The 19,656-nt window shown below is 60.7% G+C and overlaps 1 protein-coding gene across 3 annotated transcripts in view; it reads left to right on the forward strand.

The window, feature by feature from the left end:
- The first annotated feature begins 2,211 nt into the window (after positions 1 to 2,211).
- Positions 2,212 to 19,656, forward strand: part of SSBP3 (single stranded DNA binding protein 3) — a 47,014-nt gene continuing 29,569 nt past the window's right edge. For all 3 annotated transcript variants that reach the window (XM_084291578.1, XM_084291580.1, XM_084291579.1), the window contains exons 1-4: positions 2,212 to 2,415; positions 2,630 to 2,702; positions 2,935 to 2,996; positions 3,324 to 3,408. In XM_084291578.1, the coding sequence (XP_084147704.1) occupies positions 2,360 to 2,415; positions 2,630 to 2,702; positions 2,935 to 2,996; positions 3,324 to 3,408 (276 nt within the window). In that variant the 5' untranslated portion in view covers positions 2,212 to 2,359. The remainder of the gene's footprint in view (positions 2,416 to 2,629; positions 2,703 to 2,934; positions 2,997 to 3,323; positions 3,409 to 19,656) is intronic.

The raw sequence follows: 19,656 nt of genomic DNA on the forward strand, positions 1-19,656 counted from the left end.
CAGACGGGTGGTTAAAGGCATCATCGGGCTCTTGGTTTGGGGTTTTAGCCATTTCTAATGCCTTCATGACTGCCATCCAAGGAAAAATCCCAACGGAGAGAGGCACGGGGTGAGGGATTCGGTCCACAGGCTGCCCTCAAAGCCTTGGGAGTGCTCGGTGCCACCTCCCGTGACCCGGCTAGACAGAGCCGCCGGCTGCGGGTGTTGGGATTTCTTTATTTTTGAATTTTCCTGTCATAACTTGCGTTAAAACTTCGCAGAGCCGCTTAATTGTGCTCTGCGGTGGCGAAGATATGAAATTAGTCTCCCTTCTGATCCTCGGCGAGGCCGGTCCAAAGCACCAGCTTGTCATTTGCCCCGATCACCTCACCACGGGGTCATGGCAGATGTGGGGCGAGGACGAATTCACACAGGACCGGGGTCCCCACCCTCGTCCTGGCATCGTGCTCTGCGTTTCCCCGTGCCGGGGAGGCGATATTTAGGATTTTCTCTTGGTGCCACTCGTGGGGAGGCTTCCGACCGGCCGCGCTTCTCCATCTCCCCTAGCAACAGCCGAGATGGGTTCAAGGGGAATAAATCGGGTGAACGGGACTGGATGTGGAGCTCGATGTGCCTCAAACACGAGCAGCCACGGCTGACGGAGGGCGTTGCATTTAACGGGGATATTCAGTAAACATCTCCTGTTTACCATCATTACCCTGGGGGGTCACACTTGGCTCACAGCCCCCCAGGAGGCCCCTCGTTATTTCCAAACCCGCCAGAACGCCACAGGAGCAGCGGGAGGACACAAAACCTGGGGTTTTTCTGTCCCAGCCCTTGTGTCTGTGCCCTGCAGCCCCTGACACCTTCTGGACCCCGCTGCCACCCAGCCAAGCCTCTCCACAGAGCACACCGCGTGCACCCAGCCAGGTTGTGCTCGCTCCTTGCAGCCCGGCGCTCAGACAACCCCAAACCCCGATAGCTGGGGACCTACCGCAGTGCACACCGAGCTTTTTCTCTCGGCATCCGAGCGAGTTGGGCCCTGCTCGGGCAGGTCCCGATGGCCGTGGGGATTCCCACGGGCGCCGTGGCGCTGGAGGAGTTCCTCCTACGCCCGGCGGCTCCCCGATCCCAAAACCCGGCCAACCCCACAGGAGGCTCGTGGGGCTGCCTGAGCCCTGCTCGCGCCACCCCAGCGCCTCAGCCCCTGCAGGACCAGGCTGGATTTGAACAACCGGCGTTTGTTAAATTGGGTTTGAATAACTGGTGTTTGTTAAACTCGGTTTTAACAATTGTGACGGGGACACGGCTGTGACAGGAGCCGTGGTTATGGGGTCGCAGCCCCACAGCGCCCAGACCCCCCCCCACAGCCCCTCAGGCGGCATTTAACACCCCCACACCACCACACACACTCCATTTTACTCCATTTTATTCAATTTTATTCCATTTTACTCCATTTTTACTCCATCTTTACTGTGTTTTTTTTCTATTTTTAACCACACACAAGCGGCGGGGCCCGCCCGCGCCAGCCTCGCCCCGTCACCAAACGGCCGAAACCCGGCAAAGTTTCGCAGCGGGGCGACGGCCCGCCCGGCCCCTCGCCGCCCCTCGCGGCTCCCCACACGGCTCCCCCTCAGCCGCGGGCCGGCCCCAGCGGGCGGGCGGCGCCGTTACCGGCACCGGGGCTCCCCCCGCAGCCTCCCCCCCACCCCCGGGGGGCTCCCAGCCGAGCGCCGCGGCCCTGAGGCAGCGCCCGCCTCCCCCCCTCCTCCTTCTCCCTCCCCTCAGCGCCCGGCGGGCGGTTTCAAGGCCCCCCTCCCTCTGTCCCCCCCCCCCTCGGCGCCGACCAATCAGCGCGCGCGATGCGCGGCGGCGCCGCGCCTTAAAGGGCCAGCTCCCCGCCGAGCCCAGCCGGCCGCGGCGAAGGGGGCAGCGGGGCGGCGCTAGGACCCGCGCGGCGCCGCGCTCCCCCCCCCTCCCTCCGCGGGAGGCCGCGCGCGGGCGGGGAGGAGGGGGGGGGTGGGCGCGAGCTTGGGGGCGTGGCCACGATCCGAGGGGGCGTGGCCACCGCTCTCCCCGCCCCTTCCTCCCGGCGATTGGCCGCGCCGCCTGTCAGTCGGCGGGTGGGCGGCGCACGGTGCGGCCACGTTCGGCTGCGCGGCGGCGGAGCGGAGCGGAGCGGGGAGGCAGCGGCGGGGCCATGGGGGCGCGGCGGGGGCCGGCGCTCTGACAGCCCCGGGGGCGGCCAGCGGAGGAGCGGAGGAGCTGGGCAGCGGGCACAGCGAGGAGACCGGCAGCAGGAGGAGAGAAGGAGGAGGAGGAGGAGGAGGAGGAGGAAGGCGAGGAGGGCGGCGGCGGCCCCCGCAGCTCCGCGCCCAACATGTTCGCCAAGGGGAAGGGCTCGGCCGTGCCCTCGGACGGGCAGGCGCGGGAGAAGTAAGCGGGGTGCGGGAGGAGGAGGATGGGGAGGAATTAAGGGGTGGGGGGGGTGCAGGGGGCGCTGCCCGGCTCCGGCCGCGGCTTTGTGCGGGGCGGCGGCTGCTGCTGCTGCTGCTGCTGCTGCTGGAGGTGGCGGCGGTGCTGGAGGTGCTGGAGGTGGTGCCGGTGCTGCCCGCCCCCTGCCCACGCCGCCGCTGCTGGGCTCTTGCAGGCTGGCCCTGTACGTCTACGAGTACCTGCTGCACGTCGGCGCCCAGAAGTCGGCGCAGACCTTCCTGTCCGAGGTGAGCCCCCCCCCCCCCCCCCCCCCCCCCCCTCTCCCCTCCCCGCCGCCCTTTGTGCTCCGCCGCCCGGCCTCCATCTTGTGCGGGCGGCGGCCCCGGGGGGGTGTGTGTGGGGGGATCCCTGTGTGGGTATCCCTCCCTACGACCCTCTCCCCTCGGGTCCCTTTTTTCTCCCCTTTTCTCAACCCTCGGCCTCTCTCTCCCCCTCCCCCCCCCCCCCTTCCTCCTGCAGATCCGGTGGGAGAAGAACATCACGCTGGGCGAGCCCCCCGGCTTCCTGCACTCCTGGTGGTGGTAAGTGAGCCCCCCCCGGCCCCCATAGGGTCCCTGTGGTTTATAGGGGAGGGGTTGGCTCCTGGGGAGCAAGGGGGTTGCAGCCCCCGGGAGGTGGGGAGCATGGTTAAGGGGGCTGGGGGTGGGTGGTGGGGCTGGGGGAGCGCCCATATGGCTGGTTCCCACCCGCTGCGTTACCCACACGGGGTCCCACAAGGTTTGGTGCCCCCCCAAAACCACCAGGGGTTGTTTTCGGGGTGCTGGGTCCCCCCACCGGGCTGGGGGATGCTCAGCGAGCGCGCCAGGCACTTGGCGTCGGCGGTAACCGGAGCTTTTTGTGCCGTGCAGCGTGTTTTGGGACCTTTACTGTGCAGCTCCCGAAAGGCGAGACACTTGCGAACATTCAAGTGAAGCCAAAGCCTTTCATGACTATGTGAGTAACAAGTTTCTAATCCTCGCGGTAATTACAGAGTTGGGGAGCTCGGGCTCCTTTCGGCGCGCCGCGAGCGAACGTAACCAACTGGCAAAAGCGTGTTTTTAACCAACAGCCTCCTGGTTTGACTGAGCAGTATTTCATAATGTTGCAATTATGTAAATGAGCCCCGATACTTATCTTAAGCACTTAGAGGCATTCGGGCTCCTGGCAGAAGGGAGCAGGTTTCTTTTTTTTTTGCACGGCAGTGGACAACAAAGCGTTGGCCGTGGCGGATCGATGGCGATGGGTGTCGTGGCGTGTGGGCAGGCGCTGGGTCGCAGCTGGGAGGCGGGGAGGGAGAGGGGGGGATTCCCCCAAATGCCATCCCCCCCCCCTGTTTTCAGCCTCCCAAAACCTCGCTTTGGCTTTGGCAAGGCTCGGGGCTGCCTTGGCTGGCTGGGGATCCTCCCTCGGGAGGAGGCAGCGTGGAGGTAGGCGCGAGCTGCTGGCGGTGGTGCAGACCTGCCCTCTTCCCTCTGCGGTCGGTGCTGGGTTGTTTTGTTTTTTTGTTTCGCCTGTTGGTGCTGCGGGCTTCTGGTCCTTGTGCAAAACGTGGAGCAGGATGCTTGGAGGAGCTCCAGCTGTGCTGCTGCTGCTGGACCTGCTTTGCCACGAGTCCGCTTGGTGGAGCAAACCTTGAGGTGCCCCCAGCTCGCTGCTCTCCAGCCTGGTGGCTCTGGAGCCCCTGTTCCAGCACTGCCCTAAGCGTGCAGCTCCTCGGGTGCCTGGTGGCAGCAGATGTGGCTTGTCCTCTGCAGAGGGCTTGCTGGAAGCCAGCAGATGCTCCTCCTCGCTTGGGATGCTCGGGGGCCAAGGTGTTGTGCTCCCAAAAAGCGTCCTCGTCCCGTGGGCATGGAGCTTGTTGGCGCCGGCTGCGGTGGGAGCGGGGTGGGCTGCCCGCTCCCCTCCTGCTGAAGTCACCCAGATCTGCAGCGCCGATCTGCAGCGGGGAGGAATTTGAATCAAAGGATTAGTCACCTGGCTGTGGGCTTGGACTGGAGTCAAGCGAGTTGAAATGGTGTAGCAGGAGCTGTTTTTGTCTGCTCCTGGGAGCCTACGGTATGGAAACCATTTTTCCTCCCTTCCCCGCTCTCTCGTTGCCTCGACATGCCTGGGTTGAGCTGCTGGGAGATGCGCGAGGTTGGCTGGGAGCTGAGCCCTGCAGCCTGGCCCTTCCCCTCGAGGTGCCCGGGATGTGGTGGCTTGGTTGTCCCCTGGGGGAGCCGCTCCTGGTCTGTGCTGGGCGTCCGTCCGTCTGTCTGTCTGTCCCGTGGCCATCCCCCACCGCCCAGTCCCTGGCTGCGCCGCGCCGCTTCCTGCGTAGCTGGTTTGTATTTACTGGGTCAGGTTAAAGCTCTGAACTCCTGAACCGAGGGTGAGAGCGAGCTGACAGCCCGGGGTTTGTCAGCAAATCCATCAGGGCTGCTCAGTCCTCTGCTGAGCGCTGCCTGCCGCTTGCCCCTGGCGTTTTTGGGGCCAAATCCTGCTGCTTTGGGGCCTGGTTGGGCGGGGAGGCAAACCCAGACCTTCAGGTAAGGAGATCCCCAGGTAAAGATGCCATCAGCAGCTAAGGCACCGTAATGCTACGTTCGCAGCCGCCTTCTAATAATATCTGAGGATTTAGTGTGTTTAGAGAAATTAATCTTTTTCAGCTTGGTAATAATCCCAACAATGGGCACGAGCGCATTAGGTGATGCGCGTAAACTTCCTTAATACACGGTGCTGGGAGCTTACAGGGCAGGGACACAATCCTGGTTGGTTTTAATTCTCGCTGTAAGGCAGTTTTGCAGCAGCCCCAAGTGCTCTGCCTCTTGGGTTTCGCTGCGAAGACTGGGAGGGAGATTTTCAGCACTCCGTTGGCTTCCCTGCACCGGTTTTTGTCCTGGTGGGCTCGTTTTGGCCCCAAAACGTGTGCTTGCATTTGGCTGGGGATGCTCGCGGCGCTTTCCGAGTGTACTTTGCAGGGCAGGGACCTGCCGGGCTAAAACTTAAATATTGACCGAGGAGAGGAACCAGCTGATAAACGCGGCGGGTGAATAGCTCCTTGTTTTTTGGGTGCCGGCTCCTGGGACCGCGGCGCCGAGCCCCGCACCCGGGCGCATCCCGTGCGGGGTCGGGGAGCGCCCCAGCAGCCTCCCCACACCTCCTGCGAGCCCCGGGCTGGGTGGACCGGTGAGTAATTTCATCTCTTGGTTGCGGTTTAAAAATATCCCGATCTAGGCCTTGCCCCAGATTCGGAGGAGGTGCTGTTGAAACGTGGCCAAGCCCAGCGCTGGCTGCGCCGCGGTCGCCCCTGCGCGCGTGGAGCGTGGCTTTTGCTTCCCAAAAGGCGATGGGGTGGCTCTGTCCCCGTGGGCATGAGGCAGAGGGGGTGCCCCGAGGCTCCGGCTCCCCAAAAAAAGAGCCCTGGGGGAGCCGGGGGGCACGGGGGAGCCCCGGTTTGGAGAGCTACGGGCTGTGGGAGCGGCGCTTCGTTAGCGGAGTGTAACCGTGGGATCTGCCTGCTGTGTAATTCCCAGTTTGTTTCCCAGCCTCGCTGTAGGAGAACTGTTGGGAGCAGCAGGACAGATTTCCAATCTCCCCCTCCGGTTTTTAATATTTAATTCTTTTGGGGAGAAAAACCAACAGGCAGACCAAGGCTCACCCTCTCCTTTGGGGCCGCTCGTTGGCTGCTGTGGGCTCTTGCTGTGGCGGAGGAGTTTCCCTTTCCCTTTTTCCTCCCCAGGCGGGCTGTCAGGCTGCTGGGACGCTGCGTAGGGACAGTGGCTACTGGGAGAGTTGTGTTGGGATTGGGTCTGTGCAGGCAGAAGGGACACCGTGGTTTTGTCCCCAGTTATTGAGGTGCATTGGTAGGGTCCCACCAGTCAGCATCTTCCACTTGTACCAGAGAAATTAAAATGCTCCAGGTTCCTACTGCTCCCCACCCAACTTTAAGGGCTTTACGGGCTGTCCTTGATCCGTAGCAATTTGATTTAGGGTTATCTTTATCACATTTATCACATCCTTCCCCAAGCGGGCAGCTTTCTGCTCCCACCCTCGAGCCCCTGGAGCTGCTGAGGGAGGTGTTCGGGGGGCGTCCAGCCCGGCTCTGCCTCCCCACCCTCCGGCAGCGCGGTGCCAACCTTATAGGGGATTTCAGCCCCCGTGTTCTCGGGGAATTGGCCGCTGGCTGGTTGCAGCTCAGCTTTTCAACACGGGGAAAGCCAATACAATTTGAGTTAGCGGTGATGACTGCCAGTTTAAATACCGCAGTGAATTTCTGTCAAAGAGCTAATACGCAGAAAGGGGGAATTGCAGCAAACTTGATCACCAGAACCACTTCAGTCGATTTTGGCCTCCGGCTACAGAAAATGAACTTAAATCTAGTTGACTGTTGCTACATACTTTTTGTGGGATTGCTCTGCCGGCGCGGCCAGCTCGGAGCGGGGCTGGGAGGAGGAGAGGAGGAGCTGAGTGGTGCCAGGGCCTTCTGCTTCCCCCCCCGCTCCCCCCAGGAGAACCCGCACCCGAAAGATTTACGCAGCAGCGGCTTCGGGTTGCTTTCGGGCACGCCGTGTGCTTGTTAGAGCAGGGCATTGATTTATTTTCTTTTTTAACCTCAGGAAAGCGACGCAGCTCTTCCTATAGAACTTTTCCTGTCTGGAAGGATGCTCTGGTGTGGCAGCGGGGTGGCTGTGAGGAGGCCCTGAAATGATGGGGAGCTCGGTGGCAGCGCCTGGCTGGGGGACAGCCAGGGCTCCTCCTCCTCTTTTTTTTTTATTATTTTTTTTATTTTTTCCCCAACATCTGGAGCTTTTCCTGTAGGATTCGGATCTCGGCGAGCAGGTTTCCCAAGTCGGGAAACCTCCCAGGGCCGGGATGGCCACCAGGGAGGATGCTGCTGGGGGTGTCCTCTGGGGACAGGGCTCCGAACCCAGCCTCGTGGGGCTGGAGGAGCCTTCCAGCTGCGCTCGGGAGGCGATGCACACAAAAGGCTGGTCCCGTTGGAGCTGTTTGCCAGCCCCTCTCTGCCTCTGGCGCTGTCCCCGGGCTGTGGGGAAGCTTCCCCCTTTAGTCACAGCACGTTGTGCCCTATATACAGGTAGGGGGGTTGGTTTGGGGTCACCAACCCAGCCCAGGCTGTCTGCCTGCTCCAGGAGCACCAAACTGGTGCCCCGAGCACCTGAGGCTTTTTACGTGCAGGAGCAGTGCAGTGGAGGCTGATCTTAAAGGTATTTCAAGGGAGAGCTGGTGCTTTGGGGCCAGACCTAGCACGGTGCAGGGCTGTGGGGTGGGCACGGCTCTTTTTGGGGTCCTGCCTGCCCCCGCGGGGCTCCAGCGATGCTCCGGCCCCTCTTGGCACAGCTGGGCCCTCTCCAGCCCCGCTCTGCAGGGACAGGGATCCCCACAGGTAACCGGAGAGAGGAGTTTCCTCCCGGAGTGGCAGGCTGCCAGGAGCAGCTGCAAAACTCCAAATCGTTTCTTTAAATAAAAAAAAAAAAAAAGGAAAAAGAGAGAAATTCCCTCTCCCAGCAGCGGGCTGGGTTCAGCCTCCCCTCCTTCTCCGGGGACAGGTACGGCTTTGCCCCGCTGCGTGCGAGCACCCCTGCCCGCCCTGCCTCTCCCGGAGCTCTGGATTCTTCTTTATTTTTATTTTATTTTCATTTTTTCGACCCCTCTCAGCGGTCGGTGCGGGGCAACCTCCACTTTTTGCACTTTGCGTGGCGCGGGGCGCCAGGAACACGCGGTTTCAGAGCGCCGCCTTCCCGGAGCTGCTATCGCTGGAAAAGCCAAGTGTGCTCAACTTGAGGTCAGAGCAGAGAGCTTATGTCTTAGTCTTTGACTGGGGAGCCTAAATATTTATCCTGTTCTGTCCCTAATGAAAACAAATTGTCAACAGTTGTTCAGTAACTGACTAAATTAAAATCTGTAATTAGTCAATTAGATTAAAGAGTTGGCACAACCTGATTGTATCATGCTGGTTAGGTTATTAAGAGAAAGGGTGTGATTTTTAATTACTGAATGCTAATTTTGACAGTTTCAAATGGAAACAGACGTTTTTCCCCCCCTCCACTCCGAGTGCCTCTGTAAAAGTAAGGCGCTGGAATGCGTTTTGTGTCAACAAATGGTGTGAAGATGCAAAGTTTTCTCCGGCTCGAACCCACCAGGGATTTCCACCGAAAAGTGGGGGCGGGATGGGGGAGAGAGGAAGCTGCCCGAGATGGCGCGGGGTTTTGGGTTCTGCTTGGCAAGGGGGAGGCCGGCTGGGTTTGGAGATGCTGGGGGTGTGTTTTGGGGTGGCAGGGGCGTGGGTGCCCCCGGGGCTGGGCAGCGGCGCTCGGTTGGCACCAGCAAGCGGCTGGCTAGCGAGGGGACGCACCGGAGCCTTTTTTTGTGCCTCTGCTTTCTTTTTGTTTTGCTTTCAACCCACCCGGCACCACGAGAGGGGCCGGCTCTGCTGGAAACGAAGCCCAGCATGGTGAGGAGGAGGAGGAGGAGGAGGAGGAGGAGGAAGGCCGCGCGCGCTCCCATTGTCTGCCCCGCAGCCGCAGCCACGTGCGAGGGGACCCGCGTGCCGCGGCCCCCGGCTCCTCGCTGCCCTCCCCGCGGCAGGGGGGGGCTCATCCCCCGGCAGATTTGTGGCTCTGGGCTCGTAAACCTGCCCCTGGCTTCCTGCCGGGGGTCCTCGCGCAGGAACAAAGGCGGCGGGGGCTCCTCGTGGTGCCCGGGGAGGGGGCCGAGCCCCCCAGGGCTGCCTCGGGGAGGTGGCGTTGGGTACGAGTGAGGCTTTCCTGTTCCCCTGATCATTTCCTTCCTCACCTTGGAAACTTGGATTTTCTCCTACCTTTTGTTCCATATATATATATTTTTTTATTTTTTTTTTTTTTCTCTTTTAAAGCAGCCCCTGGCTCTATTGGAAACAGCTGCCGCGCCGCTCCTGGGAGCTGGGGCCCGGGCTCGGGCTCTTTCTGCTCCTTCAGTCCTGCTCCCTGCTCTCTGCCCTCACGAATTAAACTGCAACCGGCTGCACAAACCCTTTTTTTTTGTGCAGGAACAGGAGCTGCAACCCTCAGCACATCCCACCCTGCTCCAGCCCAGCCTTCTCCCTGCTCCGCTGCTGCCGAGCATCGCGTGGGCACCTCCTTGGGGCCAAACCCCTGGGATGGGGGCGTTTTTGGGGTGTTTTTGGGGTGCCGTGAGCCCTCCTCGTGCCATCAGGATGGCGAAAGCTGTGCCCGAGGCTGAGCTGATGCACGTGGTGCAGCCCTGTCAGGGAGGAGGCAGCGCAGCAGCAGGAGACGGGGGTGCCCGTGGGGAGTCTGGCTGCTGGATAAAAAATAAAATATACCCAAATAGCCCGTCCTGCACGCCCCGAGGAGACGGTGCTAATTGGGTTTCGTGTTTCCAGGCCATGGGAAGGGCTGGCACAGCCCCCCTGAGCATCTCCTGGGGCGGTGCTGGCGGCTTCCCCTCATGGGATGGGGCTGCTGGGTGCTGCGGGCACCACCTCGGGGGCACAGGCAGCTCCCTCGCCCCCGTTTGGGGTGTGTGGGGGCCCCAAAAGGGCGCTGGGGGGCTGTGCCAGGAGGAAACGGCTCCTTCCTCTGCAGAGCAGCCCCGGGCTGCTGGGGGGAGAGAGAAAACGGCTCCTGTGCGAGTAAACAAATACCTCCCCGCGGGCTCGGTTGGGGCTTTTTTTTTGGTGTTTTTTTTTTTTTGCTTTTTTTATTTTCCCTTTCGAAACCCCTGCTTGTGGCCGCAAGCGGTGGTGCCGGGGCTGTTTGCTGGAGGGGTTGGTGCCAGGAGCTGAGTTAAAAGCTTACAGATGGGTGTTTTTTTTTGGGGGGGGGGGGTTTCCAAATCACGGGGTGGTCGCCCAGCCCCTGGGGGACCCCGGCTCAGGCAATGTCCCTGTCCCCAGGCTGTGGGAGTGACCCGCAGCCTCCTCGGGACAGGGGGAGGAAGGGGCAGGAGCCCCCCAGGCACAGCGGGTGCACATTTTCCCCACATCCACCCCATTTTTTGGGGCTGGGGGGCTTCCCGGAGCCCCCCGGCGCTGCGTGAGGCCCTGTCACCGCAGCCTGCGGTGTCAAGATAAAGTCCAAAGGAAGACCTCTGGCTGTGTCTTAAGCTAACATTTTCTTTCTAATTTTTTTTTTTTTTTTAATGTTTCTGCATAAACCCTTAAACATTTGATCTCGAGCGTCTCTCCTCCCAGGGTGCAGCAGCTTTCTGTAGTGAAAATGAGCTCTTGCTGCCCGGCCCGGCCGCCTCTCGCAGCTGCTGGGTGGTTTGGTTTATTAGTAGGATTTTTATTTTTTTATTTTTTTTTCCCTTGTCCGTTTCTTCCCCGGTTTTCAACCAACCTCTCCGGGCTGGGCTCGCACCTCATTGCTGTTTGTTGTGGATTCAGGGAGAGCTTCCAAAGCCGAGGATGAAGGATGCTCTGCGGCAGCCCCTGCGCAGGAGACCGGCCCCGCGGAGAGCCTCGAGCCCTCCGGCCGCGGCGCGGTGCTGATGTTTGCTCCCCAGAAGAGCTAGGGGAGAATCAGGAGGCTGCTGCTGGTGGTGGTGGTGATTTTTTGGGTGTTTTTTAGCCTATAAAATGCTGCTGTGTGCAGGGGGGAAAGAGCAGGGTGCTTCCTCATGGGCTCCTGGCTCCCCAGCAGGGTGTGAATGACTCCAATCCTTCTCCACCAAGCTTTCCTTTTGCCCAGTGGTGTCCGTGGATGTCTCAGCCCTGCCCTGGAGGATGGAGGCGAGTCCTCCAGGTGCTGCTGAGCTGCTCAGCACCGGCGTTGCTCTGGTTTTGTATCTCCCCTGGTGTTTTGCCTGTGTTGCTGGCGGCTCCTGGGTGCCCGGGGGAGCAGAGCGGCAGCTCTGGGGGTGTGAGCTCCTTCCCAAAGGAGCAGCCTAGGGCTCTGGCAGCAGGGACTTCCTCCACCTCTGGGCACAGCAGGCTTGAGGACAATTCTCCATTTAAAAAAACACCAAAACAATTGCAGTTTTGTCCTGTGCTGACGATGCCCAGGTGCTTCAGGCCTTTGCTGATCTCCTCTCGGAGAGGAGGTGCGAGCTGGGGCTCTTTGCCTCATTAAAAACCCATTTGCTTGCTTGTCCCGGAGCCCTTCTGGGTGTCACGGCGTGTCCTGACAGCTCGTCCGTCCTCACCTGCAGCCATCGAGGAGTTTTCAACGCGACTTCCACGCGGCCTTTGTACTTGGATTGCTCCACCGTGCCGCACAATGGCTTCTTTGTCATCACGCCAGCTAATTAATTTTAACTTTCACTGGTGCTTCAGCAGGGTAGGCTGCCCGCCCGCTCCATTTGAAGCTTCCCCATCATGTGCAGGGTTCTCCTACCCCTCGGACTTGTTGCTGGGAAGGAGCGAGGCCGGCCGGCCCCACTGGTGCCCTCCTCCAGCAGGAGCTGCCCTCGCGCCTGCATCCACTGGGGGCCGTGGGGAGGGCTGAGGAAAGCCATTAGGAGGCCGTGCTGCAGGAAAGTTGTCTCCGGTGGCTTATTTCTCCTGGCTGGCAGCTGGAGGTCCCCACGGAGAGCATCCTCTGATGGAAATTACAGGGTTTTTGCTCCCTGCCTGCTGGCTGGCAGCATGAGGACCCGGGGAGGTGAGCGCACCACAGGCATCCTCGGGACAAAAGCCCCGGGTGCATCACCCCACCAGGGAGCTCGCTCCGGGCAACGTGGGCGCAGTCAGATTTAACCAGTATTTCTGGAGGGTTGGGATGTTTTTGTGTGAAAATCAGGAGTTTTCCCCTGGATCCGTGCGCCGACCTCTGCTCCCCACGTGCTGACACCGAGCTGGGTGCCGCGGCGTCCACATCGCGGCCGATGGGGGAACCTCGTGCCAGCAGGAGGAGGGCCGGGGGCTGTGCGTGCAGAGCCAGGAGCTTAATTTGAGCGGATGGGTTTTGTCTGCACGGCGGCGGAGGGGAGCTCCCCTCGGCTCCGGGTGGGAACGGCGGCGGGTCAAGGAATATGAAATTGATGCCTTTGTGTTTAATCTGGTTATAAGGACAGCTATTAGAGATAATGAATTTTGCCTGTCCCCGTCGTTGTAATACAAGAACCTAGATGTCTTTCAACGCGGGGAAGGTCACTCCTCTTTATTTCGGGTTGTAAATTTGGCCGGTTACAGATGTTTGGCGTTGATATGCGGAGCTAATCAAGTTCCCCCGCGAGGTGCAGGGCAGGAGGAGAGCGCCCCCGGTGCGTGGGAGCCCTTTGCAAGGCTGGCCTGGCCACCAGGCAAGCAGGTTTGCATGGCCCCTTGCAGCTCCTATTATTATTATGATGATTATATATATATTTTTTTTTTTTTACTGGAAGTTTGCGTTGTCCTCGAGCTGTGAGCACGGGGTCCTGGCTTCCCAACGCCGACCTCGTGCCGCGGGGATTTGAGGGGCTCTGCGGGGATCCCTGCGCCCACCCCGAGGCTGGGAAGGGGGACGAGGAAACGAGGGCCCCGTGCAGCTGCAGCACGTGGCTGTGGCATTCAGCACGAAGCCTGCTGAGCGTCCAAGCCTCGACGCCAGCAGCCAAGCAGCTCCCGGCGCTCCTCGGCGAATCCCTTCCCTCGAGCATCTCCTGCTCCCGCTGCCAGCGGAGGCTTCGCCTTCCCAAACGAGACCCCGGCTGCAGGAATAGGGGCACGGAGCAGATGCTGGGGGAGCCTCCACGTCAGGCCGGGCGTGCAGCCCGCTGATAAGCCCCCGGCACCGCTCCCCTCCTTATCCCCGAGCCCCCCAGCAGCACGTGCTCCTCTGCCTCCCCGGCCCCGCTTCCCTCCTCTCCTCCAGGCATTTCTCCCCCCCTGTGCTCCTGATTTATGCTGCTCCACATTTTCTCCTCGTCTCCGTGCCTTTTTCTCCCCTCCCTGGTGTTGTTTCCCCCCTCCTCGTGCTGCCTGGGCATTGCCTGGCTCCTTTTTTTCGTTGTTCCCAGTCCCCGTTTTCCCAGATGGGTGCAGTGTTCGGGGCTCCCTGCTTTTGTGCATTCACCGTGGGGTTTTTATCCACCCTCCTGGGATGGAGGCAAGCTGGAAACCCCCAAAATTCTCTGGGATGCTTCAACTTTGCTCCTCTCCCCGAGCAAGAAACCCCCCGGGGTGGAGCACAGCTCATCGCTTCCCCCTCCCCTCGCACCCCTCACGCACCCCAGCTCGCTTTCCCTGCGGCAGGATGAATTCCTGGAAAACCTCCCCCAGATGACAAAACCACCGGGTTTTACCCTCGTTCAGGGCGGTGGCAGCGAGGGGGCCGCTTTTTATGGGGCCACACCGTGGAGCTCCAAACCTCACCGGGGAGGGGACGAGGAGCCGGGGCGCAGCGCCGGCCATCTGTCCCCGCGGGGCCGCCGGGGGTAGTAAAAACTTCTTTTATTTTTTTCCCTTTTATTTTATTTTTTTTTTTTTGCTTTGTTTGTCCCCATTTCATATGCGCAACCCTTTTTTTTTCTTTTTTTTCTCTTTTTTTTTTTTTTTTTTTGCATTGCCTTGCCAGGCACATAGAAAGTTTGCCGGGTTTCGCCTGCGCGTGCATACGCTGAATAATTTTCTGAGCCGCCTGGAAGGGAGCCAGGGCGGCGTGCAGCGAGCGGGGAGCCTTCCCGGCCGCCTCTCCTTTCCCTTCATTTTCCTCAGCCGCCCCCCTCGGGCCCCACCGGGTCGTGCCACCGCCGTTACCCCTTTATATTTTCCTTTCATTTTCCCCCCACCCATCACCACCACCACCTTTTTTATTTATTTATTTTATTTTTTTTCCCTTTGGCTCCCGAAAGGGTTAAAAATTATGGGGAAGTTCAGCTCGCACTTGCAAGATATGGTTGCCTTAGCAACAGGCCTCCTAATCTGGTAGGTGACCTGAGAGACTGTGGAAGATGCAGGGCTCGCTTTGGCATTTCATTATTTCATGAGGCTGCGGCTCTCCAGCTGCTTGGCTCCCGGCGCCCGGCGCCGCGGGCATTCCTCGGCACGGCCCCCCCCAAGCCCGGGCTGCCCCCGTTGCTCCTCTTCGGGCTCTGGTTTGTTTTTTTTGGGGAAGGTTTTCCCCTGGGCTGGAGCGGGGCCCGATAGCCCAGGTGGTGGCTGTGATGTTTTGGGGTGGTGATTCGGGCTTCCTGCCGCGCTCAGCGGGGTGTGTGATGTGTGGCCCCCTGTCTGCAGCTGTAAGTGTGCCCACAGCCCCTCTGAAACCCCAGGAACCCCAATTCCCTCGTCCTGCCCCAATCCATCCCTCCTTATCCACCCGGAGCTGGGGCTGGAGCAAAAAAAACAACACAGTGGGGTGCAAGGAGAGGGCAGGAGGAGGCGGTAGGAGAAGTGATGCAGTGAGATGTCCCCATCCAGCAGCGAGTTGGAAACATTTGGGGGAAGAAGAGCTGGTTTTGGGGCAGCACAGAGCAGGGCAGTGTTTCTATGGCCACTCCAGGCTTCTGGATTTTTTCTGATGGAAACCTCCCCAAAGTTGGCTTCTCCCCGTGCCGTTTCCCTCCCCATTGCGAGCACCCGTGCGAGGCTGCAGCTGAAGAAGGGACGCCAGCAAACTCCCTCACCGATTTTTGGCCTCGCCAAGCCCTCGAGGCCGGGCACGTGGAGCTGTGTGCGTGCACCCCAGGGCAGTTTGAGCCCTGCCAGCTCCTCCTGGCCATGCGTGGAGCAGGCGCCTGGCTCCCCCCGACCCCTTTTGTGCCCCGGCAGCTGCGTGCGGACACGGGGAGGGGGGGGAGCAGCCTTTGTGTGTCTGCAGCCACAGCACAACGAGGCTGGGCTGGGCTGGAGGTGCTGATCCATCAGCTCGGGGCTTTGCTTCACCCCCAGACGAGGCTTTTTGTCCCTTACAACCAAGCTCTGCTGGAAGCAGGCTGCGATGCCCAGATTTAGGGCTTCGCAGCGCGGCTCGGGGTGGCGGCTTCCACGGGGAGGCAGGAACCAGGCTGCAGCCACCGTGCCGGGAAGCGGCACCCCTATAGGGTGCTGTGTGCTCAGGCCCAGCTCCTCCAGCTCGGAGAGGCCCCGCGGCTCCACCTCCAGAGCAGAAAGCAAAAGCTCGTCGCGCTGACCCGGCCAGGCGCTTCCTGCCGGCGCTATCGCGCGGCTCAGCGGGGCCCCGCTGCCTCCAGCAGGACGAGGCCGTGCCGAGGCCCCCACGGCAGGCAGAGTGGCACCCACAAAGCTCTGGTCCTCATCTCGCCCCCTGCTTTCATCTCATCCCCATGTCCCTTCCCCTCGGGGCACGCCTCTCCCAACCCACTGCCCTCCTTCGAGGGTGGCGGAGGCAGAGGGCGCCCCTCGGCGAGCCGGGGATGAGCGATCAAACAGGAGAAAATCCAGGCGAGCGAGCAGAATCCCTCGAAAGCCCTCGTTTTGATCGCTTCATCCCTTTTTTTTTCCCTCTCTCCCCGCTTCCTGAGGCTTGCTGGGATTTGTCCCTCCCTATGGGGGGGTTTCCAGTGGTCAGCCTGGCGCTCGCGGGTGGCAACTGGGGGCCGCGCGGAGCGCTGCGCCCTGGGTGCCGAGAGCACCCCAACCACGGGCTCACGCCTGGTTTGAAAGGGAAAAAACCTCCAAATTCCCAGGGAAAGGGAAAAAAAAACACCCCGCCGTCTCCCCCCCGCCTCCGCCCTTGCGAGGAGCGGCTCCGTGATGGCGGCTGGGAAGCGAAGCGGCGAGTGCTGTGCGTGCCATCTGCTGCGCTGGGAGCCGGCAGCCGCCTCGCCGGGGGGCTCAGCGCTGCCCCCAGCACCAGCTCCTGCAGCCCCCGAGGCTCCCCGGCCCTGGGGTGCACCCGTTTGGGGCGCAGCCTCTGCACCCCGTGGGGAAATGCCTTCCCCAGCAAAGGGAGACGTGGGGCGGTCTCCAAAGGGGAGCGTGGTTGGGGTTGTGGCTGGGTTTCCCCTCACCCTCCGGGCACAGCGGGGCTGGCGGTGTCCTCGGCTGCTGGGGGGCTGCAGCCTCCTGGGGAGGAGCCTCCTGGGGCTGGTTTCTGGCTGATTTGCCATCAGTTTGGCCAAAAAGGCTGCAAACATCCCCAAAATGTGTGTGCTCCCAGCTCCAGAAGCTGGGAGGTCGCTTCTGGCTGCGCGCACGGCGGTTTTGCAGCACACAGTCCCGAGTCTGGGCTCCCCCATGAACCTGCTGGCCCTGAAGCTCAATTTATTTCGTTTTCTGCTGGGGAAGGTGCTTGGAGCAGGCACCCGCAGCCTCTCCAGGTGCTTCGGCCTCCCCTGTGCGCCGGCTGCCTGAGCTGGCTGCAGCACAGCCCCGGTGCTTCCCTGCGCCGGCGATATAAAAGGCAGCAGAGGAGTGGGTGGGTTGAGCGCGGGGAGAAGGAGGCGCCTTCCAAACACAACCAGAGGGCCCTTGAGGAGAGCTGGGAAACCTGAGGACGCCTGAAGCCGCCGGGGAACACGTGCTGCGAGCCGAAGGCAAGCTCTCGGCGCCTCTGACACAGGATTTGGTGGTGCCCTGGGCTGGAGAAGGCTCCGAGCCCCTGCTCAACCCCGTGGACCCGTCCAGGTCCATGAATCCCCCTCGCTGAGCCCCCACTCCCATGCTGGTGCTGGCTCAGCACCCTGCCCTACACCTTTGGGCACCGTCCCAACGGGGGGCACCATCCCAAAGGGCACCCCCATGGCGGGGGGCAGCCCGTGGCGCGGCGGCGACCCCCGAGCGGGGCGCTCAGAAATTCGGTAATTGGGCTGGAACAATTATTTTTGGCTTTTGCAGAGGGAAACGCTATAAATAATCACCCTGCAAGCTCGCACGGTGACTTTGCAGCGCGCACGGGGTTGGTTTCTTTTTTTTTTTTTTTTTTCTTTTTCTTTTTTTTTTTTTTTTTTCTTGCTGCCGTCCAGCTCGCTTTTTATTGGCAGCCGGGAGTGCGACACTTTATCTCCAGAAAATGCAATTTGAATTGATTAAAGCAGCGCCTGCCATTGGCCGGAGCAGCCGGAGCCAAACTTTCTGCAGAAACGGTTACGTTTTCTCAGAAGCTGCCCCGGGAGCGGGGACGCGTGGCTCAGTCCCCACCCCGAAAACCAGCCGAGGCGGAGAGCGCGCCGAATATTTCGGTGAGATTCATAGGGTCTGAGGCAAACTCTTGTCAGGCAGTTTCTGCGCCCCTCTTCGTTGCCTCCTCATCGTCGGGGAGCGAAGCAGCAAACAAAGGATGCTGAGATGGGGATGACCGCCCTGGAAGAGCTCGGCAAAAGGTGGTGGGGAGATGGGCGCGGGGCTGCTCGGAGGAAAAGCAGAATTTGGTGCTGGTGGCGGTGGTTTTGGACACACTTCTGTACCTGCCCCGCTCTGACTGACCCACTTGAGCAGCCTCGAGGCTGCGAGGGCTTCCCGGGCTGCTGAGCCGGGCTGGATTTGCCCCAGAGGCTGACCTGGAGGTGAAAGTCTCGGGATCCCATTACCAATCCCGCCAGCTACCCAGTCACCCATCCTAATACGCTCTAATACACTTGGGAGCCACCTCACAATGGCACGAGCCGAAGAAAACAGCATCTAGTGCACCTTCTTTTGTAAGCCCTCTGTCGCATCTCAAATAAATTTGCATCTAAATTGACAGGCTGCTTTTAATGCCTGTATGGCGCTTAAAGGCCCAGCTTCCCGGCGAGGTGAGCGGGGAGCACGGGCCCTGCCCGGGTCCCTTCGGAGCAGGGGCTGAGGGTGCCGTGGGTCTGAGCAGAAACTTGGCCTTCCCTTTTTTTATTTTAAGGTGTTGGGGACACTCGGTGGCAGATCGCTCCCTGCCCGGCCCCTCCGCCCCCGACCTGTGCAGGGACGAAGGTGGGGAGCACCACGTGGGTCTCGAAATGTGCTTAACCAGGGAGAACTTCCCTTTCTGTTGGATTAATTTGGGATACCCGGCACAGCTCCTGGTAGAGGGCACTCCTGTAGCTCACAGGGTGCTCTCGTGGCCTCGTGCAGCTCGGCATTGAGCAGGGTCCTTGGGTGCCTGCTCCAGGGGCCGCAAACCAAACGCATGGGGAAGGCCACCCGGTGCCCCAGCAGCCTCTCCGTGGCAGCTTTCCTTCCCCATCCATTATTTATTCCCTTCTCTGCAAAACAAACTCATTGTTGGGCACTGATCGCAGCGTTACAACGAGGTGCTGGGTTCGTGCCCGACCCGAAATACTCAAAAAAAACAGCCCGGGAAGGGCTGCGGGCGTTTTTCTGAGCCACGGGGGGCTGGATCCTGCGGCTTGGTGGCTCTGCCCTTTTGGGGCCGCCCCAAGGGGTGCGAGAGGGCGCCGAGAGCAGCACGCGGAGGAGGTTTTGGGAGAAGCAGGAGCAGGAGCAGGGCCCCGCGTGCTGGGAAGGGGCTGGGAGCGCGCGGCGGGGCCGGGAAGTTGGCGGGGAGGAGGGCGAGGGAGGAGACGGCGAGTCGGAGCCGTGTGTGTCAGGATGGAAATAACTGTCAGCCCCATTCAATCTGTCGCCTCGTTCCCGGGGGACAATTGCAAAACAGGATTACTGGTACTTAAAAATTCATAGAAAACGTTTCTTATCACAACGTCATAATTGTTATGACTCAGAAGAGTAGAATTGCCATTTTCCTGTGCCTTTTTTTTTTTTTTTTTTTTTTTTTTCTTCCCCCCTCACTTTTGTTGCGCGCCGAGTCCCCTAGCTGCAGCTGCGGCATCATAAAAACAGGGCGACGCTTTATTTTATGCTAACTGCTGCATTTGACTTGAAAATGATGTCCCACTGGGTCTTGTGGTCAGCACATTACGGCGTGATTGATGGCTGTCAGAGCGGCGGGCGCTGGCAGATTGCGATGGGTGGAGGAGAACAGATGCCCGCTGACTTCAGGGGCTTAGCGGAGCCCGGGACCGAGGCGCACGCTGGAAAACAAAAGCAGATGGGAGGGCTCTGCACGGGCTGACTCCTCTCCTCCGGCTGCCTGGCGGCGAGGAGGGCTCACGTCGCTCTCGGACCCGGCAAACCGCGGGTGAGCCGAGCGCCGAGCTGGTTTCCATCCCGTATTTCCACCTCCTGCTCCTACAAAGGGTTTGGAGAGCCCCCGTGCTCCCCTTTCCCTCCCCTCCCCTCTTGCTCTTCTCCCCGCCAGCCCTCGGGTCCAGCCGAAAGCCGGGCAGGCTGCTGCCGTCCTCGCCGCTCGCCGTGGCATGGCAGGGTTAACGGGGAAATTAAATTTCACTGCTGGTTTTCAATTAATTGAATCATCAGCGTGGGTA

The sequence above is a fragment of the Netta rufina genome (genome assembly GCF_964035555.1).
Source record: "Netta rufina genome assembly, chromosome: 8".
Classification (NCBI taxonomy): domain Eukaryota; kingdom Metazoa; phylum Chordata; class Aves; order Anseriformes; family Anatidae; genus Netta; species Netta rufina.